The 21,966-nt window shown below is 36.7% G+C and overlaps 1 protein-coding gene across 6 annotated transcripts in view; it reads left to right on the forward strand.

Annotated features, from left to right (window-relative positions):
- The window catches only part of LOC107677696 (nuclear factor 1 B-type), a 100,596-nt gene that overhangs the window by 70,461 nt on the left and 8,169 nt on the right, over nucleotides 1–21,966 (forward strand). For 3 of the 6 annotated variants that reach the window (XM_016472698.1, XM_016472703.1, XM_016472701.1), the window contains exons 4-11: nucleotides 516–584; nucleotides 3,185–3,305; nucleotides 3,539–3,651; nucleotides 7,283–7,417; nucleotides 8,308–8,462; nucleotides 10,678–10,816; nucleotides 11,031–11,113; nucleotides 21,191–21,279. In XM_016472698.1, the coding sequence (XP_016328184.1) occupies nucleotides 516–584; nucleotides 3,185–3,305; nucleotides 3,539–3,651; nucleotides 7,283–7,417; nucleotides 8,308–8,462; nucleotides 10,678–10,816; nucleotides 11,031–11,113; nucleotides 21,191–21,279 (904 nt within the window). The remainder of the gene's footprint in view (nucleotides 1–515; nucleotides 585–3,184; nucleotides 3,306–3,538; nucleotides 3,652–7,282; nucleotides 7,418–8,307; nucleotides 8,463–10,677; nucleotides 10,817–11,030; nucleotides 11,114–21,190; nucleotides 21,280–21,966) is intronic. The other 3 variants (XM_016472700.1, XM_016472702.1, XM_016472704.1) reach the window with 2 other exon arrangements.

Consider the following 21,966-nt stretch of genomic DNA (forward strand, 5'->3'; position numbering starts at 1 on the left):
TGTAAAGAATGAAAATAATAGAGAGTGTAATTAGTTCTTTACCTCAAGAGTAGGTTGTGCCCCTGCCAAGTAAAATAAAGCTCTCGGGCCACAACTCAGACCCAACTAGTACTGCTACTATGGAAACCCTGGCCCTCATTGCACTTCCTATTGGGCTTTGCGGTGCATTGTGGGAAAGACTTGGACATCCTGGCATGCTCTGTGAGGCTGACCCTGTGAGGCTGGTCTTTTTTAAAAATGAGTCTGGAATGCAGTGTTAAGTATTAGTTGGCTTTCTCTGAACCTAATCCATCTAGTCTGTACATATTACAAGTCACAGTTAGTGTTGTCATGCTCCTGAAAGAAAAGATTAAATGGTGATATGGACAAAAGATTATTTGTTTAATCTAATCTGTGAAAACTAAAATATTTTCACTCAGATGCCTGCTTACCAAATAGACAGAATTTGAAATGTCCTCATCTGTATGTGTTAAGTAAGGACATGTGTCTGAAGAAAATTCTCTTGTCTCCCACAGTTTACTTGGAAGACAGCTTTGTTAAATCAGGGGTCTTTAGTGTTTCGGAGCTGATTAGAGTATCCAGAAGTAAGTCTCTCTCTCTCTCTCTCTCTCTCTCTCTCTCTCTCACACACACACACACATACATATACAGATTTTACTACTGTATGTTAGTAAGGCATTTCATACCCCAGTGCTGAGTGAAATATGGACAAACCCAGTGGTTGGGTTAAATGTTTAACCCAAACTTCTGGACAGTTTTATTTAACTCAACTATTGTTTAAAAATTACTATATGTCTGGCTTAAATTGAACCCAATCAAAAGGTGAACATTTAGTAATAAGCAGTTTAAAATGTTTATTATTTAATTATTATTTATTGAACATATTAATAAATGTTCATTTCAAACCTATCTGAGTTAATTTTAAACAAAAAATATAATAATTTTTAAGCAATAGTTGAGTTAAATAAAACTACCCAGAAGGTTGGGTTAAACATTTAAAACAACTCAGTTGCTTGGTTTGTTCATATTTCACCCAGTGCTGGGTTGTTTTTAACCCAGCATTTTTTTAGAGTTTAGACACACTGTTTTTTATAGAAATGTTTTACAGAAGTAAAGATACTGTAAAGCCTGAGATAAATCTGTTGAAGTCAGTAGATTTAATGTAAAACATGACATTCAAATAGTGTGGACCACTTCATATATGCTGACAAGCTGACATTTTTGACTATATGTGTTGGGACATTATCAAAAATGTGACTCCACAAGTATTAAAAAAAAGCATAAAAACATAAAATTGATATCCATTTTATGATCATATTTGATCATTTAGAATTTTTGTATAATCTACAAATGAATTTAGGGATGATGTCTTCAAAGGAATTTTCTGTAAAATTTACAGATAGTTTTGACAGTTTCATCCCACAAGTATAGCTAAAGTAAAAATACAGAGCAACACAACCAGCGTGCTTTATGCCTAAGCATTCCTGATTTAGCAAGGGAGGGACTTGCCCAGAACATGTGTGGAAAATCCAGTCTGGTGAGTCGTGTGTGTGTGTGTGTTCACTAGTGCACAAGCTGGTGCACAAACACGCAGTAGTTTTATGTGTCGACATGCCTGCCTTCATCAAAGACGATGACAGATGTTCCAGAAGGAATCTTTCTCTGATGGCTGAGGACAGTTTTGCCCTTAAGCAAGATTTGTACAAATTGCCAAAGGGGTTATCAGGGCACACACACACACACACACACACACACACAAACACAAAGACACTCGTATTCACTCTAAGGGTGAATGCACTCAGTGACGCTGTAACTGATCCATGTCACACCTAAATGTAATACAACGCTCGCGATCTGTCCCACATACACACACACACACACACACACACTACCATCAACGTGGCTTCTATGATTCTCTGCTGTTTGGAAAGGCATTCATGCATTAACAGCACAATAGCCATATATGACTTAGAGAATACTGCATGTACCATCAAAAAGTAATTGTTGGTCTATCATTTCCTTGAAAAAATTGCCAGTTTACTGCAAACTTAAGGTCTTAAATAGATAATGTAGTGACCATTATGTCCTCCTGTAGTGCAGTTCAGATAAGGCTATAGTGAACACTCTTCATATTGTGATTGCTCATTTTAAGTGCAAATGCCATACCTGCTCACTGCATTCATGTGGCGGCAGCAGGTCCTGGGCTCATTGCCAGCAGTGACTGACAGTAATTTCACATGTGTTTCTTTCACCTCAGACCCTCAGGCCATATCATGTCATACATGAGAACACACATTCTGCTAAAACCTGATGCTACCTACCCAATCTACTGCAAAGGAGAAAACAAACAAAAATGTATTATGAAACTAACACAATTGCACCAACAGTTACACAAACCTTGGATATTAATTCAGTAAGAATGTTTTTGGTTTTGCATGGATAAGATATCATAATTGATATCTTATTAAGTAATTGTGATTATTTTTATTCTGTTTTATTTTCAGGGACGATTATACAGTATATAGTACATTTAATATATTTTTATTTAATATTTACATTTTAAAATACTTTTTTTGTAGTTGGCAAACATTTGTTTTCAGAGAAACCTATGGTAACATGGTGTTATCAGCAAGTGTGCTCCCTTGAACACAAAAACCACTGCCGTAATAAACAAATACTGCCAATGAAATATGTGTCAATTCTACAGTGTACACTAGCCATCTAATAAATCACTTATGCATATTATGAAAGGTATGTACACAATTTGGTATATGTACCTTTCATAATATAGTATTGAGCTCTCTTTTCATAAAAGATTAAACTAGCTGTGTCATGCTATTGTTTGTAAACAAAGAGGCTAGTGGCAGTGGTTAGACCACTGAATGGTGCTCTGGCTCTTGTGGTTTCTCTGTAGATATGATATCTCTGACACACTTCATACTGTTACAGCTCCTTTCATTCTGTTGCAGGCTGTTCTCTCTTAGATTGAGTTACAGCTACAATCATGTTTGGGTTTGCCTTCATGCAAATGTTACCCGGAAAACAGCATCTAACCGAGAGCAACAAAGAGCGTTTCAAAAGTGATTTAGCCGATTGACTCTTCATGCCAAATGTATGATGTAAGATACTCCACATTTCGACCTATCCCAAACCACTGTTTTTTCTCTCTCTCTTTTCTCACCAGCTCCTATCACACAGGGTGCAGGAGTGAACTTCCCTATGGCTGACATGCCAAGTCAGCCATATTATCAAGACCTGAACTCAGGAGTGAGTTTACACCGGTCCCTCTCGTCCCCTCATGGCAGGTTAGCATGCATGTTCAAACAACACATACAAACACATACACAGTTAAACCCCTTGTCTTGGTGTCATTTTGATCCATTTTCAGTAAAGAAAGATTTTGTAACCAGACTTTGCCAAGATCAGCTAAACAAACATAACAGAAGCTATTTTTGTAAATTGAACTATTTTATAGAAATAATTATTTCTTTAAAAAAATTTGATGCACATAAAAAAAAAGTTCTTCTGTCCTCTGCAGTAAGCGGCCTAAGACGATCCAAGAGGACAGTATGGAGACTAGTCCCACCGGGCCAGACTTCTACCCGTCCCCTAGTTCACCGGCCAGCAGACCCTGGCATGAGAGAGACCAAGGTGAGAGAGAGACCATTTTTAGTCAAGAGTTACTCCTTAGAGCTATTCAGCACTGTTTCTCTCTTAACCCTCCCCTTCTCTCTCTCTCTCCCCTCTGTGTGAAGATGTTTTCTGTGTGATTTTCCCCTCTCTTCAGATCTCGGTAAAGTGTAATGTTGATAAGCTGGTCTTTACTCTTGCAGTGCTTTGTGAACTCTTCAGTCAAAACTGAACAAAACATCAGTCAGCATAACCTCTGCTGTTCTTCTGAATGCTTATAAAACATTTAAGCAACAAATAATGATTTCCTAAAATTATGACCATTGAAAATTTAATTGCTTTGAAATGTCACTTACAATGTATGTGACTGCACACTGGAGTATCAACTTTAACAACTTTTAACATTAAATTCAGCCTAATGTGTCCAGAAATTTTGGATTTAAGACAAGGATTTTCCTTCCTGTGTGCTACTTTTCAGTGTGCTGCTGTTAAACATAACTAGAAAAAAAAGAGACTGTTCTATGTTCTTTGTCCTGTTCTATGTTTTGAGTGAAACCTTCATTTATTAAGGAGAAGTGTCACATTTTGGCTGGGTGGATCTGTTCAGTCTTTGTTTTGTGTGGGCATGTGTGTGTCAGAATTGGGTATGGTTTCATTCTTGTGTAATTTAATGGCTACATTTACAGGAATGCGTTTTTTTAGGCTCAGTTTAAGCCTAGTGTAAACAATGTAGCGATATGACATTTTCTTCATTTTTGGGGAAAAAAAAAGAAAATTAATGAAAAACTTTAATGTATATGTAAGAACAAATCCTTTAGATTTAGATCAGACAAGCCTGGTTTCCTGTATGCATGTGTTGGTAATTGATTAGCCATGTTTCTCTCTCATAAGGGGGATTTGTCTGGCGTGTGGCAACTATTGAACTTGACCTGATCTCTAAAATGGGTGTGTCAAAGGTCAGAGCAGGGTTGTGACCTTTGAGTTTAGACACCGGATCCAGATGGGAACTGGTTTAGGGGGCGAGGGGGTTGTGGGGGTGGTTTGAGAGAACTCCTATTCTAATGCTGAGCCTGCACCATTAGTTACCCTCATTACTCACACGCTCATATGGCTGTCGCCTATTTTTTTTATAGTAGACAGTTTAGAATTTAGCCAAAGGATTGCTATTTAATATATTAAAAACTTTCCCTGGGAAACATTTGGTCAAGAGAGATGGTATTTGTATAGTGTGTGTGTGTGTGTTTTCTGGTATGTATGGTTAATGAGAACATAATACTGTATGTATATTATGACATGGGTACTACAACATAAACATTATTTATGAGGACACTTCCAGTGTTCCTGTAAACCAAATGGCTTAAAAAACATAAAATGTGTTTTGTTTTTTTTTCTTCAAAAATTGCCAGTAGTTTTCCGTAAGGGGTAGGTTTAGGGGTAGGGGTGTGTGTGTACTAGAGACAGAAAACACTCAACTATTTCAACAATCTTTTCTTTACCTGTAGTTAATTCAAGTTCCATACTCTTTTCCCTGAAAACAGGACACTTTTATTTATTTATTTTGTATTTCTTAAATAAATGTTATTTCTTATCCTCCTTGTGTGCACTAGTTTTTGTTGCTTACGTTAGGGCTGTCAATTTAACAGGTTCATTTAGTTTGATTAATTATGAAGAAAATAAGGTGATACAAAATTACAGCCTCCAAGTCTATGTTGAAAACACTGACAAACTCAGTTGAATCAATTGCTGTAATGATTCACTCATCTGCCCAAGCAGTGACTTTTAATTTGGGGGCGTTTCTGAACAAATATTGATTAATTTATTCAAGTAATTTCAATTATGTATTATTTTTCATCTTTGTTTTATTTTCTGGATTTTTTCTGATGCCATTGTTTTTCTGATGAGCTGTTGTGAGAGATGGGAGGAGTGAAGACGGGGATAGGGTAGAGCACATGAGAAAGTGGTTTGTTTTGTAAAACCCATATCAGAAGGAGCGAAGCATGAATATTAAAGCCATATGAGGCCTTGACAGAAGGAAACTGCCCCAGCCAAAACCCAGTCTTAAGAAAAGCACAGAAAAACACACTGAAACAGTAATATACCTTTCTGATTTCATATCAAATCAAATCAACCTGAAAAGAAAATGTCATTGGACCACCACCTTGATTCAGTTGCCAAGCTCTCACTCTCTCCTCTTTTTCTCTGGTATGGAACAGCCCTAGGAATTGATTATGTGGCCTGAAAAAAAAACAGATATATAAGATATACAAGTCCCTTTTCTCCACACGCACGTTTGTGTAGACTTTTTGTGAAGCAATTTTTTCTCATGTCACCTTCTTTCTCTCTATATCCCTCCCAGCTTCCTTCTCTTCTTCTTTCCTTCCCTCCCTCTTTTCTCAAACGCACATAAATACACTCCTGAGGGAGCATCATTTTGCCTTCTAACAGCTTATTCTTTTAAATTTTTTCAATGTTCTGTTGTTACAGGTGTGACAAAAATATTATTCAAAAACTTTGTTGAATTTGAACATGTTGAGACAAGAAAATGCAGTCAAAATTTTGTTGAGGAAAAAAAAAAAAATCCATACGGTTTCATAACCGTATACGGCCAACAGTGTATCCAGGCTCTTTGTTAAAATGCCCTAATTGCTATTTAGTTGTAGATAATGTTTAGGAAACATTGTTTTTATTGTTTTATGTGATCATCATTTTCTATATGGAGCAGGGCATGTATGACTCTTTAAATGTTTTTTTTTTTTTAATATACATTTTAAAATAAAATTATTTCAATATTTTAAAAATAGAATTAAATAAAAAATACTACAAAATTATATGTGTTTGGTTGGACAATTTCTGCCAGCTGAATTTTCTAAATTGTCTTGTTAGAGGCAGTAGTGGTAAAAAGTTAATTTTGGACCATGAAAGGACACACAGGCACATGGAATCCCCCAACATTCCAATGCCTTTGTGTTTTTTTGTGAGATCATTTACCTTTTTCCTGCTATCACAACAATGAGACTGAGAGAGAGTGAGAGAGATGGAGCATTTATGAAGTTCAATATATAGCATCTGAGCATGTCCAAACACACAATCTAAGACATCATGAATAGTGCTTGCTGAAATGTCGTTAGCTCACGGTTCTATTTTCTTCTCCCTCCCTCAGTTTTTGTTATTTCATTATTCTGATTTGACTGCGTGTGCCTCCCCTTCTTTTCTGTTTTCTCATATCATCTATGATTGTCAGGGAGGAGCGCCAGAGACACACAGGCCAAGCACTATGTCTCCTCCATGTCTGCTGATGAAGATACTTTTTTGACTCTTGTTGGAAGTAGATATGTAGTTAATGTTTTCCTTACACAATAAAACTAGATAGATTTTACACTGCGTAGGACTACAGAGAGGGAACGCAAATGAGAAACGGCATTATGAGACATGAAAATGTCAAAAGAAATCGTGTCGGTATGATGTTGACTCTGTTTACTTGGACGCTCAGTTCAGTAATTTTTATGAGGATTTAGTCAACTTTTTTCTTTTATTTTTTAAGTCAATTTGAAAAATGTGTACTTCTGCTCATCCCATAGATTTCATTTCCTACACTGTTAATGCTTTGTGCAAGAAGCTTATATCTGACCTGCCCTGTGTTTTTTATTTTCAGCAGACATGTCCTCTCCCACCATGAAGAAGCCAGAGAAGCCATTATTCAGCCCCACATCTCCACAAGACTCTTCACCTCGGCTCAGCACCTTCCCCCAACACCACCACCCAGGACTGACCACCGTTGGCCATAGCGGTACGACTTTTCTAAAAATACTTCTCACAATCTTTCCCTGATCCAAAAAAATTCTGCTCAACATTCTGAATGCTTATTCTGCCTTACAATACTCCTCAGAATTTCCTATTTTCTGTATGAGTTTGGAAATTCATTTTAATGTAATCTTGAAGTTAAAGGGATAGTCCACCCAAAACTGAAAATTCGTAATTTACTCAAGTTACTTCAAGTTGTTCCTAACATGTATGAATTTCTGTTGAATGCAAAAGAAGATATTTTGAAGAATGCTGGTAAACAAACAGTTGCTGGTAGCCATTATAGTATGGAATGGATATCAGTAACTGCTGGGCTACCAACATTCTTCAAAAAATGTTTTCTTTTGTGTTGAACAGAAGAAAGAAATTCATACAGGTTTAAAACAACACAAGGGTGAGTAAATAATGACAGAATTTTCTTTTCAATTTCAATTTCAAATTCTTTCTTTCTTTTTTACTTCCTGACAAAAACAGAAAGCATTTTAGGACTAGATCAACACAAGAATGTGCATTAGGTGTGTACAGTAATTGATGCTTTTATCATTATCATACTGCCGCTAGGGCAAAAAAATGCCCTCAAAATAAGTGGTGGAAAGACAGTTTGTCACCAACTGTACAAAAGCATACAAAAAGAAGTTTGAACTGTTGAGAACTGTTGATCGGCACTTTCTGCAGACTAGGGTGTCTAACAACCCTTCTTTTTTATGGAATCCAAAATACTTCCACTTTGTCAAACTCCCACTTTTTTGGGTGCGGGAAGAGTGTCTCCCTTTTGTCTGCCAAATTTCCTCAGATTTGATTTTTTTCCCCCATTGAGTTTACATGTTGTCTAATTAAAATATGTTAGTAAAGTAGTTGTTCTCACTGCGTGTGCAGTAATTTCCACCAGGAGTCCACCTCCACTGCAGTTCTCGGCCCCCTCGCCCTACATCTCTCATGGCGCCATCCGCTACCCGCCGCACCTCAACCCGCCCGACTCCCTCAAGAACTACATGCAGCCTTACGACCCGTCCAGCCCACAGAGCAGCCAGGTAAGTATTGAATACTCACGTACATGCACAAAGACTAACGTACATGTGCATTAACCCCAACCCTAACGCAATCATACATAATTAGTACAGTTTATCTGTACTGGAACGGAGCCTTTAAATCTTGTGACTGTGTGTGCATTGTCCACAAAACATAATAGATGCCAGCTGTTAAACTAGGGTTTTGGTTTAACGTCTCAGTTGAAATGCTCCTTTTCCTCAGACGAGCAGACTGTATAGCATACTTGTATCACATGTGCCGTACGTTCTCCAATCATGATCATCGTGTTGTCACATGTGTTAACCATACTGCAAGCTAAAGCCGCTCTACCCCCTAAAACTAATGAGACCCTCATTGTAAGAGCATATGCTGTAAACACAAAGGTGCTTTAGCCCATTTCCTTCTTTTTCTGCCTCTACCTCTGGCTGCTTGTCTGTCTTGGTGTCTTTGGTTGTTCCCACTGCATCAGGCTCAAGTTTGATTAACAGGCCACATTGTTTCAGCACGGCAATTGACCCAGTTTAGCTAACGAACACAAAATCATTAGTGGTTTTCTCTGTCGGCGCCTTGTCTAAATCCGAGTGTAGAGCCAAACGACGGCTCTCCATCGCTGTGGTGACTCTGTTTACCAGCAGCAGCGTAAATGAAGCGAAGGGGAACGAAAAGAAAGAGGGGAAAAAACACAACAACAAAAGCAAGTCAATAAACACTCCAACCAGGGCAGCCACTGCGCATTAGCACAAACACATATGCGTTCAATGTCTCTCCAACTCTATGAAAACTACTGTTACTGAATGTTTTACTGGAGTTGAGATTCCCTAAAGTATGAATGAATAAAAAACAAGTGGGAATAGTTATTATATTTATTGTGCTATTATATAATTTAATACCATTATATAGGCCATTATGTCTTCATAATGAAGTATGAAGTATGAAGCAAAAAAAAAAAAAAGAAGTAAAACGCAAGTTTTTACCTCATTCCTGTTAATTGAAGGACTTCAAACATGCTCAGTTTTTTTGACTCTGCTGTGGTCATGGTGGCTAACTCCTCCTCTTTAGCAGGTGATTGATGGGGCTTTTGGTGAGGCCACATTTTAAAGACCTTTCTGCATCTCTGCCAAGCAACTCAGACTGTCCCACTCATCTTAATTAGTACCACAAAATCTTAAAAAAGGCCAAGCCTCTCCAAACATTTTGTTAAAGGGAAATTTAAACTCCTTTCATTTTGGATGATATTTGCGGATGGTTAATACTTACAATTCTCTTTTGCTTGAAAGCAGTTGATGCATATTTTGTATGAAAAAGTGAAAAAGTGTAGAACGTCAGCAAAAAAAAAAAAAAAAATGGTTACTTTATTATGGGTAATTCAGTAAAATTATCTTATTTACTGGTAGAATCACCATTAACACATCACAGTCCCACTCTCCCACCAAAATAATTCTTTTTTAAACAAATGTATTTATTAGGAATTATAATCAAAGTAGTGTAAGAAATATCTGCTGTAATTTGACTTGTCGGGAAACACGGCACTGATTGTCTGAGGGATTTCTTCTTTCACTGTGTGACTGAAGCAAGGTCGTGATACTACTGAGTTTTATATCCCCACTGCTCGAACCGTAAACAAAGGGCTCATAGACTGGACGAGTCATAGCGCGCTGGAACTGTTACTCGGGAGAAACCGCAGGGAACGATAAAGGTCGTAAATATTTGCCGTTGCTGGGGTCCGGAGCTTGGGTGGGGGGAGATCGCTCTGCAAATAACACGGGGCATATAATCGGGTGGATGGGAGCCAGGATGTTTTTATGCTTGCTTTAACGCAGATTATATTACACCCTAATTAAACATTCTATTCACATTGGGGAACCCCATGGACACCATTCTCTTTCATAAAGGCCTGTTTGAGTTTTGAACTTAGGGCCCCGCTATGTGAATTCAGTCGAGTCTGTCTCCTGCAGTCAGGAGTGGAAGGAGGTAGACGCTCACTCTGTGTCTGCCTCTCCATCCTGTGTTCCCTCAACCCCCTCTATTTCTGGTTTTTGTATAAACTTGGAATGAGTCATGAAAAATGTACATTCAGCTGTCTAGCGCCTATGCCGGAAGATGGGAAAACATCAAAAGATTGCATTAATGCATTAACATGATCATTAGCTTAATTTAAAAACATGTCACCATTTGGCCTGGTGTGTTAACGGACTGCTTTTTCTTTGAATGCCACAGCCGAACAGCAGTGGCCAGGTACTCGGGAAAGTGCCCGGTCACTTCACGCCGGTGCTGGCCCCCTCGCCCCACCATGGCACTGTCAGACCAGTGTCTCTCTCGATGGCTGACACCAAGCCAATCACCACATCCTCAGAAGGTGAGTTAATCTCGCTTCTGCACTACCATTAGAAATGTTATGAGAAACATTTCTTATCACATTTGAAAACAGTGTTCTGCATAATATTTTTGTGGAAATTGTAATTAAATTGTACAAAAAAAAAATACAGACCCCAAACTTTTGAACACTGTCAACTTGTCAACACAAGCTGTATTAATATGTTTAATACTGATTGAACGTGTGGTATATTTAGGTTATTCGGCTCCAGGCACTCCCACTGCCAACCGTTTTGTGGGACTGAGCTCCAGAGACCCAGCCTTTCTTCACCAGCAACAGGTGAGACATGACTCATCCCCATTACCTTTCTCTTTTATCCTCCCTGTCCCTTCCCCTGTTCTCTCTCAAATCCCCATCCAACTGTTCTGTATTCCCAACAGGGGTCAGAGCTGTCAGACAGGTAGCCCATCAACTAATCTGGTCATGAATTTTAGGCACTGCCGTGGCTCTGTGAAGATACAGGGCTGTTGAGAAAAAATGAGGAGGAAACTCCTGCTGTCTGAAATTTTGTTTTGTGTCAGCATCTGTTAATCAACTGTGTCTTTTGGGCACATATAGCATATTCTGAGATGCTGCATAGAAAGTGTTTAATGCCATAGACATTCCTGGCAAGATTTTCTTTGTTAGTCACTATTATTGAGCATGTCTTTCCACTTGCTCTGTAACCACAGTCACGCTTATAGGTTTATGGTTTTTGCAAGTGTGGGTGAATGTCACTTTTACGAGGAATCTGTTGGTTTCCAAATTCTCAGAAACAAGCTAAGACTAAACCTTTTAGAATGTATTTCCATATAAATACTCTCTAAATACAAAATATCAAACCAACCAACATTTTTTCAGAACTTTTTTTTTTCTTTCTGTGATTTACCAACTGGTTTCAGTCTGATTTTAGTGAATGTATGAGGTCACTTGCCCTCAAGTACACACAGGTGTCCTAGCAGTGTAACCACAGGTGCCTCACGTTAGCTATGGACATGCTCCACCATCATTTGACAACCAGAAAGTGTTCAAAGGGTCAAAATACTTTTTGGGGCTGCTGTAGAAATGTAGAAATGACATACATAATATGTAGTACATAATGCTTATACTCAGTATGAAGTAGTTTCAGACAGTCCAATTTCATTCCATTTTCAACTATTTAGTTTATGTTTAAAAGTAATTGATGGATTTATACACAGCAGGGGACGTTTGTTGAACTTGAATTTTTATTGCGATCACCTCCCTTGAGACCCATTCCAGCATAAAATTTATCTTGTCTTGCAGTGTGAAAACTACTGTGGAACAATAGCTAGCATTGTCTTCAGATGTACATAATGATATACGCCTAAATGCAGTACTTAACTTAAGTGATTCGGTTTATGTCGGGCCTGGCTTATAAGGCGTTTAGTGAAATGATATTTTTTGGCAAAACATTTAGTATTGTAAAAAGAGTAACAGTATAGTGTGTGTGTGTGTGTGTGTGCGTTCAACAGTCTTCTGCAGCATGAAAGGGCTGGTCTGAGGCCAGTATTTTCCACCCTCCTCTAATTGAATTCATCTGCACACGGCGACATCATAATTAGTGGTTTTCTCTTGCCCTGCTCCTGAGTTACAGTAATGGCAAGCCTCGCTTTTATTGCTCTCTGGTTTGGCATCCTTGGACAGGGCCAAGAAATGCACAGCTCACCAACAGCGACAATGCTGCAGGCCTTATTTAAAAAATGAATAAATAAATAAACATGGGTCTGTTTTCTTCATTGAGAATTACTTTATAAAAATGCAGAAGTTCAAAGTGATGGACAGAAGGAGGAACTGATATTGATAAAAGCGATTCAGTGCATGAGCTGGATGAATGAGTGATTAGAATATCTTCTAGCAGGTATCGCATACAGACACCGCAGCTGCTGTAGTGTCTCATACGGCTTGCTTAATGCCTTTTGTTTTAGCTCTAGTTCACTTAACCGGGAGAGGGATCAGATGTAGACAGGATGATATATCAACCATCCATCATGTTTATATGAGCCGGAGCTTTTGTTTGTCCTTGAAAGTGAGAATTGTATAGCCAGTCCCGACCCAAGTTAACCTGCGGCCATTGAGCAGGCGCTTTCGTTGGGTAAATAATGTCTCCCGTACACAGCAGCCTTTATTCTGGGTGATTTATCATAGGATATTATGAGATGTATTGACACCTGTGTTCCCCTGCTGGGCTTTTGTCAGAGCGTGCGGTGTGACACGTGGGGCGTATGGATTACAGCCGTCACCGTGGCGTCACCTTACAGACCCGTAGCGCTCATTTCCCAGCATGCTGTGGGGCAGGGTGCTGCCTTCAGCTCAGCTAGGCTGTCTGAAAACTGAGAAAGCTCCAGACGCTCAGCGGGAGACTTTCTTTCTTTCTCTCTGTTGCTTAATGCCTCCTCTCATGATCTGACTGTTCATTCAAATCCAAGATTTTCTCTCTCTCTTTACTTAATTTTTTGTTCTTACTTTCCTTTCTGTCCTTTTTTCGTTTTCTCCCTCTCTCTATCCCTGTATTTCTCTTCTAGCATAGAGAGGGTCTCTGTATATGCTCAAACACACCATCACTGTAATGACTCCATTACATAAACATTCATGCCTTGTCTTTAGCCTCCATATACTGGAGTCAGTAAATCAATCGGGTGTGTCCATACATAAATAATCACTCCTCCTATTGGTCCCATAGCAACTGTTTGAGCTTATTTCATTTACAAGAACCATCTGTATGCTTATAGCCCCTATGTGAGATGTTGAGATGTTTCTCCTTCATATAATGTGCTTGTTGCCTGTTGTCGCAGCACACATGATGTATGACGCTGTATGATATGGTGCTCAGACAGTGAAGTGGCAGCTTTCGGATGGTGACCATTAGAGTAATGGACAGTTTCCTGTGATAAGCCATAAAGAAATTGCATCCAAAGTAGCTAAAAAAGAAAGCTTTAGTGGTCAACTGACATTGGCTTTTCAAAGGCTGACACCGATATCTAGAAAGTAGGATGCAGAATTTAATTTAAGGCCAAATGAGGTCTACCAAAACAATTCTGAATTTAAATAATTACCCCAAATTTATGACAGGCCAATATTTGGCCATTTTGAGAATATCAGCTTCAGATGATAACTGGAACCAACTGGCTGATCAACATAAACGTTGGGTATGAAGAATATATATTGCTTGCTTAAAGTTAATTTTTAAAATAATAATTTAATATTACTCACTACTAGGGGTGTGCGATATTGACAAAAAATAATATCTCGATATTTTCTGGGATTTTATCGATGATGATAATTAGACGATATTTTGCTGAGTGTGTTATTGTGCTGGTACCTTAAGGACTGCCGAAGACAGCTGACTCATAATGTTTTTAATATTCTTCACATTCTGTGTTCAGTTCATACTGATAGAAATTAATATTTTCCAATAAGTTTAAACAGATTTTTACATTTTATGGGCATTTTTACCTTTATAAAGCCATTTTTTTCTAGAAGTGTCCATTATCTTTTGAGTCAAATTCTTACATTTAATCAGGGAATTTGAATAATAAGACATTTGGGCTGTTACCAAGCAAATGAAATCAACACAGAAGCTGCATCTGAAGTGGCATTTAGATGTATTTACACACATGTATTTTGTTTAATGCAAGACATGAATGCATTTAACCTGCAATTACAAATGCATAAATAATGTTTTGATATATTAAACATAAAACGTTGAATACTGATATTTGAAATGATTTAAAACATGAAAAAAATCAACAACAAAAAAAAAGAAAAGAAAAAGCCGAAATGTGAAATTAAAAACGCCAGCAGGTGGCAGCAAATCACTGTTAATAAGTGAGTCATTGCGATTGAACCGAATCATTTAAACGGTTGATTCATTCAAGAACGAAACACCATCATGTTGCTCAGAGACACAAAACAGTGCTGTGGCTGTATTCGGGATGATTTTTTTTGGCGAAATAGAGCAAAAACAAGCAATATGGTGTCTAAAACGTAAGTCTCTTAATTAACTTATTGTTTATTGAATTCAATGTCACATTTGTAATCATGGTATTTTTTGGAGAAAAACGCACTCTTCGTGTGAAATTGAATAACTATATGAAGTGGTATAAATATATACATTTTCTGCCATCATGTCTTGAAGTTGTGATCATTCTAAATGCATTTTAATAGACTGAATCATGCAGTGAAAGAAAACACACTAAATGCGCACACGCACTAGTCTAGACTTCACGTAATGTATGCGTGCGCTCTGTAGGGATGTTTTGAATGGTTTTTGCAAAATACTCGATAATGTCAAATCGCACATCGTTAAAACAACAATTACGATATTATCGCAGACGATATATATCGCACACCCCTACTCACTACTCTAAATTACCAACTTATAGACGCTAATCATTTAAAAAAGCAAAATGTATGCCTATATATCATTCCAACCAATCTTTCAGTATTTTTTATTTTTAGCTGCAAAAAGAAATTAATATACAGCGTATAAATGTAATAGTTTAAAGATAAATAGATAGCAAGTGCATTTAATGAATGGACATGGGTTTTGTCTAATGATTTGGTGGTATGATGTTCGTAGAGCTAGACGTGCATATTTATATATATAATGCATCAGACACATAACAGACCATTTTTTGACAGATGTCCTTATAGTGTGAACATCATGATAGCACTGTTGTTAAATCAAGTTCATTCACAACTTACTCCAAACCCAAACACAAAGGGGAGAATGACAGATGAGCATTCATGCACATAACTCAGCAGCACCTGCTCTAGACTGATACCCATGTGTATTGTGTTTGTGAAAACACCAATGAGGAGAAGATTTCATTAGCCACTTTCCTCAGGGGTTCTTCCCTTTCTCTTTCAGCGTTTCCCTTCCGTCTCACCCTCGACCAGTGATCACAATCTTATTTGGCTTTATCAGATGCAAACATGCTAAAGCAGCCACAACTAACAGCTGTGAAGGTGCTAGCTGTGCCGTGGTGTACCTTTGTGATACTCTGGTGCCAGTGACAGATGGCACCCGTGATGAGAACACCACCGACCTCGAGTCTAGAGCCTATTATGCATTTAATGCCAACAGACTATGGCATTTTATGCATCACTGTGGCGTTTTAGATGTTCCATTGTACATGAGACCGTCAAGTTCAGCTAATAGCTGTACTGTACTAAAAGAGTAATAAAAGAGAAATTGGAAACATCACGCTTGTGCTTAGGTTAAAATCCAAGGTATATTTGCGGATGAGAAACATTTTTTAACAAGTAACATTTTTTTCTAGTTTTTCTTACACTTTCTAGTGTATATGTGTTTTCGACCTGTTCAAACAAATCTGAAAACCTGAAATCACCCCTCTTAATTACCACTCTTAATACCCTCAGTAAAATTGTACACTGAGATTACATGCAATACAACACATCTAGGAGCCTTTCAGCACATATTGTATGAGTGAGTGTTTTTTCAATGTGTGAGGTCGACCAAAACAGGATGAAGGAATGTGCACTACCAAAACAGTCTGATAGCTGACCTCAGACTTTGCCCCAGTGCCATTGTTTTCTGGCTTCAGGTCACTCGAGAACACTCTCTCTCTCTCTCTCTCTCTCTCATACACACACACGCTTATTGCTAGAGTTCGTTAAAGTAGGGTTGGCAGTACTGACGGAGGTGGATATCCTCACATAGCAATGTGAAAATACCTCACATATTTTTCTATTAGTCGTTCTTCAGAACAAATCAAGCTTTAATGGCACTTAACTTTTTTTCAGAAGTTTAAGTTCAGAGAATCTAATTCTCTCCGTCAGAGAATCCTTTGATAAAATAATGTATATGACCCATGCTGACAAAATTACTCGGAATGCGCACTGACTAATTTTAAGCTAACGTACAGATGAAAAAATGTCGATTTTGGTTGAATTTCAAGTTTTCACAAAATGAGTTCATTAAGCCCTCGTCTAGCAATCCCAATGCCCCAAATAGTAATTAAACATCTAAAAAACGTTTTGTTTTTTTGTACGTTTTTTGAGAGGAGTACCTTTTTCTCTGCTCGCTTCTCGCGCTGCCACTGACTGACATTTGAATCACGCACATAAAGGCGCTTCCGCCAGCGTGCGATCCCGGTAAATATACACACACTGTATACACAGAATTACAGTATTTAAATAGGCTATTCACGCAAACATTATCTGTTATGTCTTAACTGGGGAACTGGTTGGGAAAAACATCTGATGTGTAACATTATATTAGATCCATGCAACTAGGACTTATATAGGCCATCTGTCTCGTTAATCTAACAATAAAAAAAAAAATCGCTGTTCTTGATTGAGCTGCTTTTGTAGTTTTAATAATCAATTTATTTGTAATGAACACACAAATATGATTTTTACAATCTGATTATTTGTTTTTCTTATTTGAATGCTTTTGTTTATATGTAAAATGGAAAAAAGTAATGCACTAGGCCTATTTGTTTCTTTCTTATATTTGTTCTACTGTTGTTGTTGTTGTTGTTGTTGTTTTTTGCATCTGTTCTGATTTTTAATAACAAAGATAAAATAATACAGGCTATATTCATATTTATAAATTATTTGTTTATTAATATAGTAATTAATAATAAGAAAGGAAGTGGAGGAAACAATGCAACGTTGCTAGGTGATTTTGTTTTGGAACCTTCAGAAAACTTCAACTTGATTTTTCTCAGAACTGACTTTGCAGACTTCGTCGACTTCGAACGGGTGTAGCTCAGTCATTTTTCATCTGAAAATAAAAATGACAAATTTTTGAAAATGTACTCGTTGTGACTCATTTTGCCAGCACCAGTCACGAATACTGATATAATCTAATATATTGAAGTTTGGTAATATTAAAATTGATAGTAATAACAAATGTTACTTGAGCACCAAATCAGTATATTAGAATGATTTCTGAAGGATCATGTAACGCTGAAGACTGAAAATTTAGCTTTGCCATTACAGAAATAAATTACATTTAAAAATATTAAAATTGTAATCATATTTAACAATATTACAGTTTTTACTGTATTTCTGACCAAATAAATGCAGCCTCGAGCGTAAGAGACTTGTTTCAAAAACGTACAATCTTACAACCCCAACTATTGATCCCCCCAAGCTACAATTGAAGTTCTTGTTCAGTGTTAAGAGTTTCTCACCTGATTTATGTTTCATTATCAGACTAAATATTAGACTATGTGTATTTCAGCCACCCAAAACTCCTCGGATGAGCATTAATCTTTGAAGTAAATATAGAAAATCAATTCACCTTCCTATTGCAACAGAATACGGATTTGATTTGGGAGTGTATAGGTGCTTTCCAGGAATGGCAAGAGCTATTGACAGTGTGCCACTGAATATTCAGAGAGTCGTTTACCACTTCTGTATGTGACGGGGTGGCATTAGCAAATGGCATGTTCCACTAAGTGTCAGGATTTTCATTTACATTTACATTTAGTCATTTAGCAGACGCTTTTATCCAAAGCGACTTACAAATGAGGACAATGGAAGCAATCAAAATCAACAAAAGAGCAATGATATACAAGTGCTATAACAAGTCTCAGTTAGCTTAACGCAGTACACGAAGCAAGGGTTTTTTAAATAATATAATAAATAAAAAGAAAACAGATAGAATATAAAAAGAATAGAGCAAGCTAGTGTTAGAGGTCTTACAGATTTACTCTGTTGTTGTTTTTTGTGGATGGCTTTTCACACTTTCATGCATACAGCTTGTTGCATGCTTGTGTGTGTATATATATATGACTATTTCATTTTTCCCCCTGCTCATCCACATTGACATAAGGCGAGACACTGCAGGTGAACAGGGTAAAAAAAACGAATAGTTATCGCCTTACTTACCCAGCTGATTGATTACATTGATAATTGCAAACATTTTTTGTATTACAAGTTTTCTAAAATGTTAGGTTTAGATATGCAAATGAGTCATTATTTAATGAAATATGCGGTAATCTGCATACATTTCTAGTACAAAAATCGGTAACACTTTATAATAACTTTCATTAATAAATTATTAACAAACATTATAATGATTAACAGATCATTAATTAATGTAAATTGAAATGCTTACAAATGTCATTAAACTTTCAATTCATATGATCATGCATTTAAAAAAAATCTTCAAATGATTTTGACAGATGGTTTACAATGATTAAAAGCTTCATTAATAAATCATTAACAATCATTATATAATGTTTAACTGATCATTAATTAATGTTTACAAATGTCATTAAACTTTCAATGCGGTTTAAAAATCTGCAAAAGTTTTTAACAAAAATTACACAATGATTATAAGTTTATTTGTTAATCTACTGTTGAATGCTTACAAGTGTCATTAAACTTCAGTTCACATATTAGCTAATGCTCATTTTTACATTTACAAATGTTGTTTAAATATAGCTTAATTATTAATTTTAAGCACTTCACAAACTATTCATGTTAATATATTCATTAACTCATAATCACAGTCTGTAAAGGTCATATATTTGGTCTTTGTTTGTTGTGTAGACTTCTACTATTTGCACATCTTAAATCATTTATTAATCGTTTGTTAATGTTTTTGCAGTACCCAATCTAAAGTGGAAACTATTCATCAATTGTAAATGATAATAAACATTTACTAATTATTCGTACCTTCATGAGCAGTCATTTTGATGGCAAAAATTGTCCCAAATGACCAGAATTTACCCTATTTTCAAATCTTTACAAATCATTTATTAATTATTTAATAATTAATAATTTTCAAGAAAATACTTAATTGATCATTTATCAAAACAATGCAATATAAACAGATTGAATCGTGTTCCCTTATAGTAATCAAATTGACTTCTGAACACTGTTGTTGACCACTTACCCAACCCTTAAACCAACCCATACACCTGAGCCTAACCTTACCTGTATCACACCTCAATAGCAGCAAGTGTTGTGCATTAACAAAAGCTTTTAATCATTGTATAACATCTGTTAAAATCATTTGTAGATTTTCAAGATGTGCATGATCATATGAATTAGAAGTTTAATGACATTTGTAAGCATTTTAATTTACATGAATTGTTAATTATTAGGTATTGTTTAATACATTTATTAGTAAACATTAACAAGCACATTATTTCACGTTTCTAGATATGTAAATATATATATTAATGATTCGTTAAACATTACATAATGTTTGTTAATGATTTATTAATGAAAGTTATTATTAATTTTAATTTAATTTAAGTTAAATTTTTTTGACATATTAGAGTCAAATGTTTTTACAGAGGGAGTTTTGTGTATCTCATTTTTGTTACTCCATAATTAAGAAAATGCTTAGAACAGACAGAACACACTATATTTTCACAATTTTTACGGGATTAAAATGTTGTATATAATCAAGCAAATTATATATGAACAAATCCCTCTGTAAAAACCTTCAGGATATAGACAGGAATAAAAATGTAAAGTTTGGTGTGTGTACTACTGTACTACTGAAGTGGAGATTTATGGCTCAGTGTAGGAGAAAAAACTCATTTTGAGAAAACGGCCTTTAAAAGTATGTATTGTAATTGAAATCTATTGACACAAATAGATAAAAGTGCTATAAAAGAAACACTTAACAGTGTCTTTTGGATGTTTTCTCTCCACTAGTCTGAAAAAAAGACTTTATGAAAAACCAAAAAGCCCAAAATCTCAAACTTGACAGATGCAAGAAAACAGATGCAGTGTTTTTGCCTGCAGTGTCTCCCCTTAAACAAATGGTGTTTTATTCAATTATGACCAAAAACAATCTGACTCTACTTACCAAGATCAGTCTCTCACATAGCATGTTTCAAGGTATGCTTTAGTGAAAACGGGTTGCTTTGACAATTTCTAACAGCAATTAAGTGACTGTAACTGCATGTACCACTTGGAATGCATGTGCCTCCTCCCATTCCAGTGCATTCTGGGATAGATGAATAGCTTCCATGTAACCCAGCACCCCATTTTTGTATACTAACCCCTTCTTTTGCTTTCAGGATAATGAAATAATAATTAGACCACTAATGGTATTGCATGACACTTGTGACTACAGCCTTTTGTTTATTTACGTTTTGATGGCAACTTTCTTTAATGGAATCTAATTGTAATTTAAATTAGGCCCAGAACGTAAGATTTAAGATCTAATTTAGAATTATTAATCCTGACCATTAGTGATGGTGTTTTCTTAATCTATTCATGTAAGATTATCATCAGATAAATGTAAGAATATATGTTGAGATGAGCTTAGGTCTTGCTCCAGGTCTTGTTGCATGCTAAATGTGTGTTAGTGCCGTTGTGCTAGCCCAGTTGTCTGACTGAGAGGTGTTTGATTGACAGCTGAGGATTTGTGACTGGCCCGTGAATCAAAACATCAGGTCATATGGCTCAGAGGATTCCTCACAGGCTTTGGGGATTTCTTGGCAAAGGTAAACATTTCCTTTATTTTCAACCCACCTCTCCATTAAATATTACCATGTACAACCTATATCTGCAATTGTCTAACACCACTTCCAATCCAGTCCAGATCAAGCCCCCCTTTTTCTGTGCTTTTACACTCATCACAAAAAAGAAAAAGAAAAAGAAAAATACAGACAAAAGCAGAAGTGTATTTGTGATTAATTTTGTTCATGTATTCGTGTTTAAGGCCATTAAAGGGTTAGTTCACCCAAAAATGAAAATTAGCCCATAAATTACTCACCCTCAAGTCATCCTAGGTGTATATGAGTTTCTTCTTTCAGACGAATCCAGTCGGAGTTATATTAAAAATTGTCTTTGATCTTTCAAGCTGTTTAATGGCACTCAGCGGGTGTTGCAGTGCATCAGTCCAAAAGAAGTTAAATAAAAAGCGCCCATCCTTAATAAAAAGTGTCTCACACAGCTCCGGGGGGTGAACAAAGTCCACGTTCGTCACTTCTGAGCGGCGCATGCGCAACGCTGACCTCATACGTCATCCGCCCGGAGCTGCGTCCGTGTACAACTGTTGGCGCAAGCTAGATTAAAGTGATTATTACGTTTTGAATATGGACATTTTTCTTACAAAAACGCATCAATTCACTACAGGAGGCCCTTGTTCACCCCCCGGAGCCGTGTGAGACACTTTTTTTTATGGATGG

This window comes from Sinocyclocheilus anshuiensis, unplaced genomic scaffold, assembly GCF_001515605.1.
Source record: "Sinocyclocheilus anshuiensis isolate Anshui unplaced genomic scaffold, SAMN03320099.WGS_v1.1 scaffold945, whole genome shotgun sequence".
In the NCBI taxonomy this organism is placed as follows: domain Eukaryota; kingdom Metazoa; phylum Chordata; class Actinopteri; order Cypriniformes; family Cyprinidae; genus Sinocyclocheilus; species Sinocyclocheilus anshuiensis.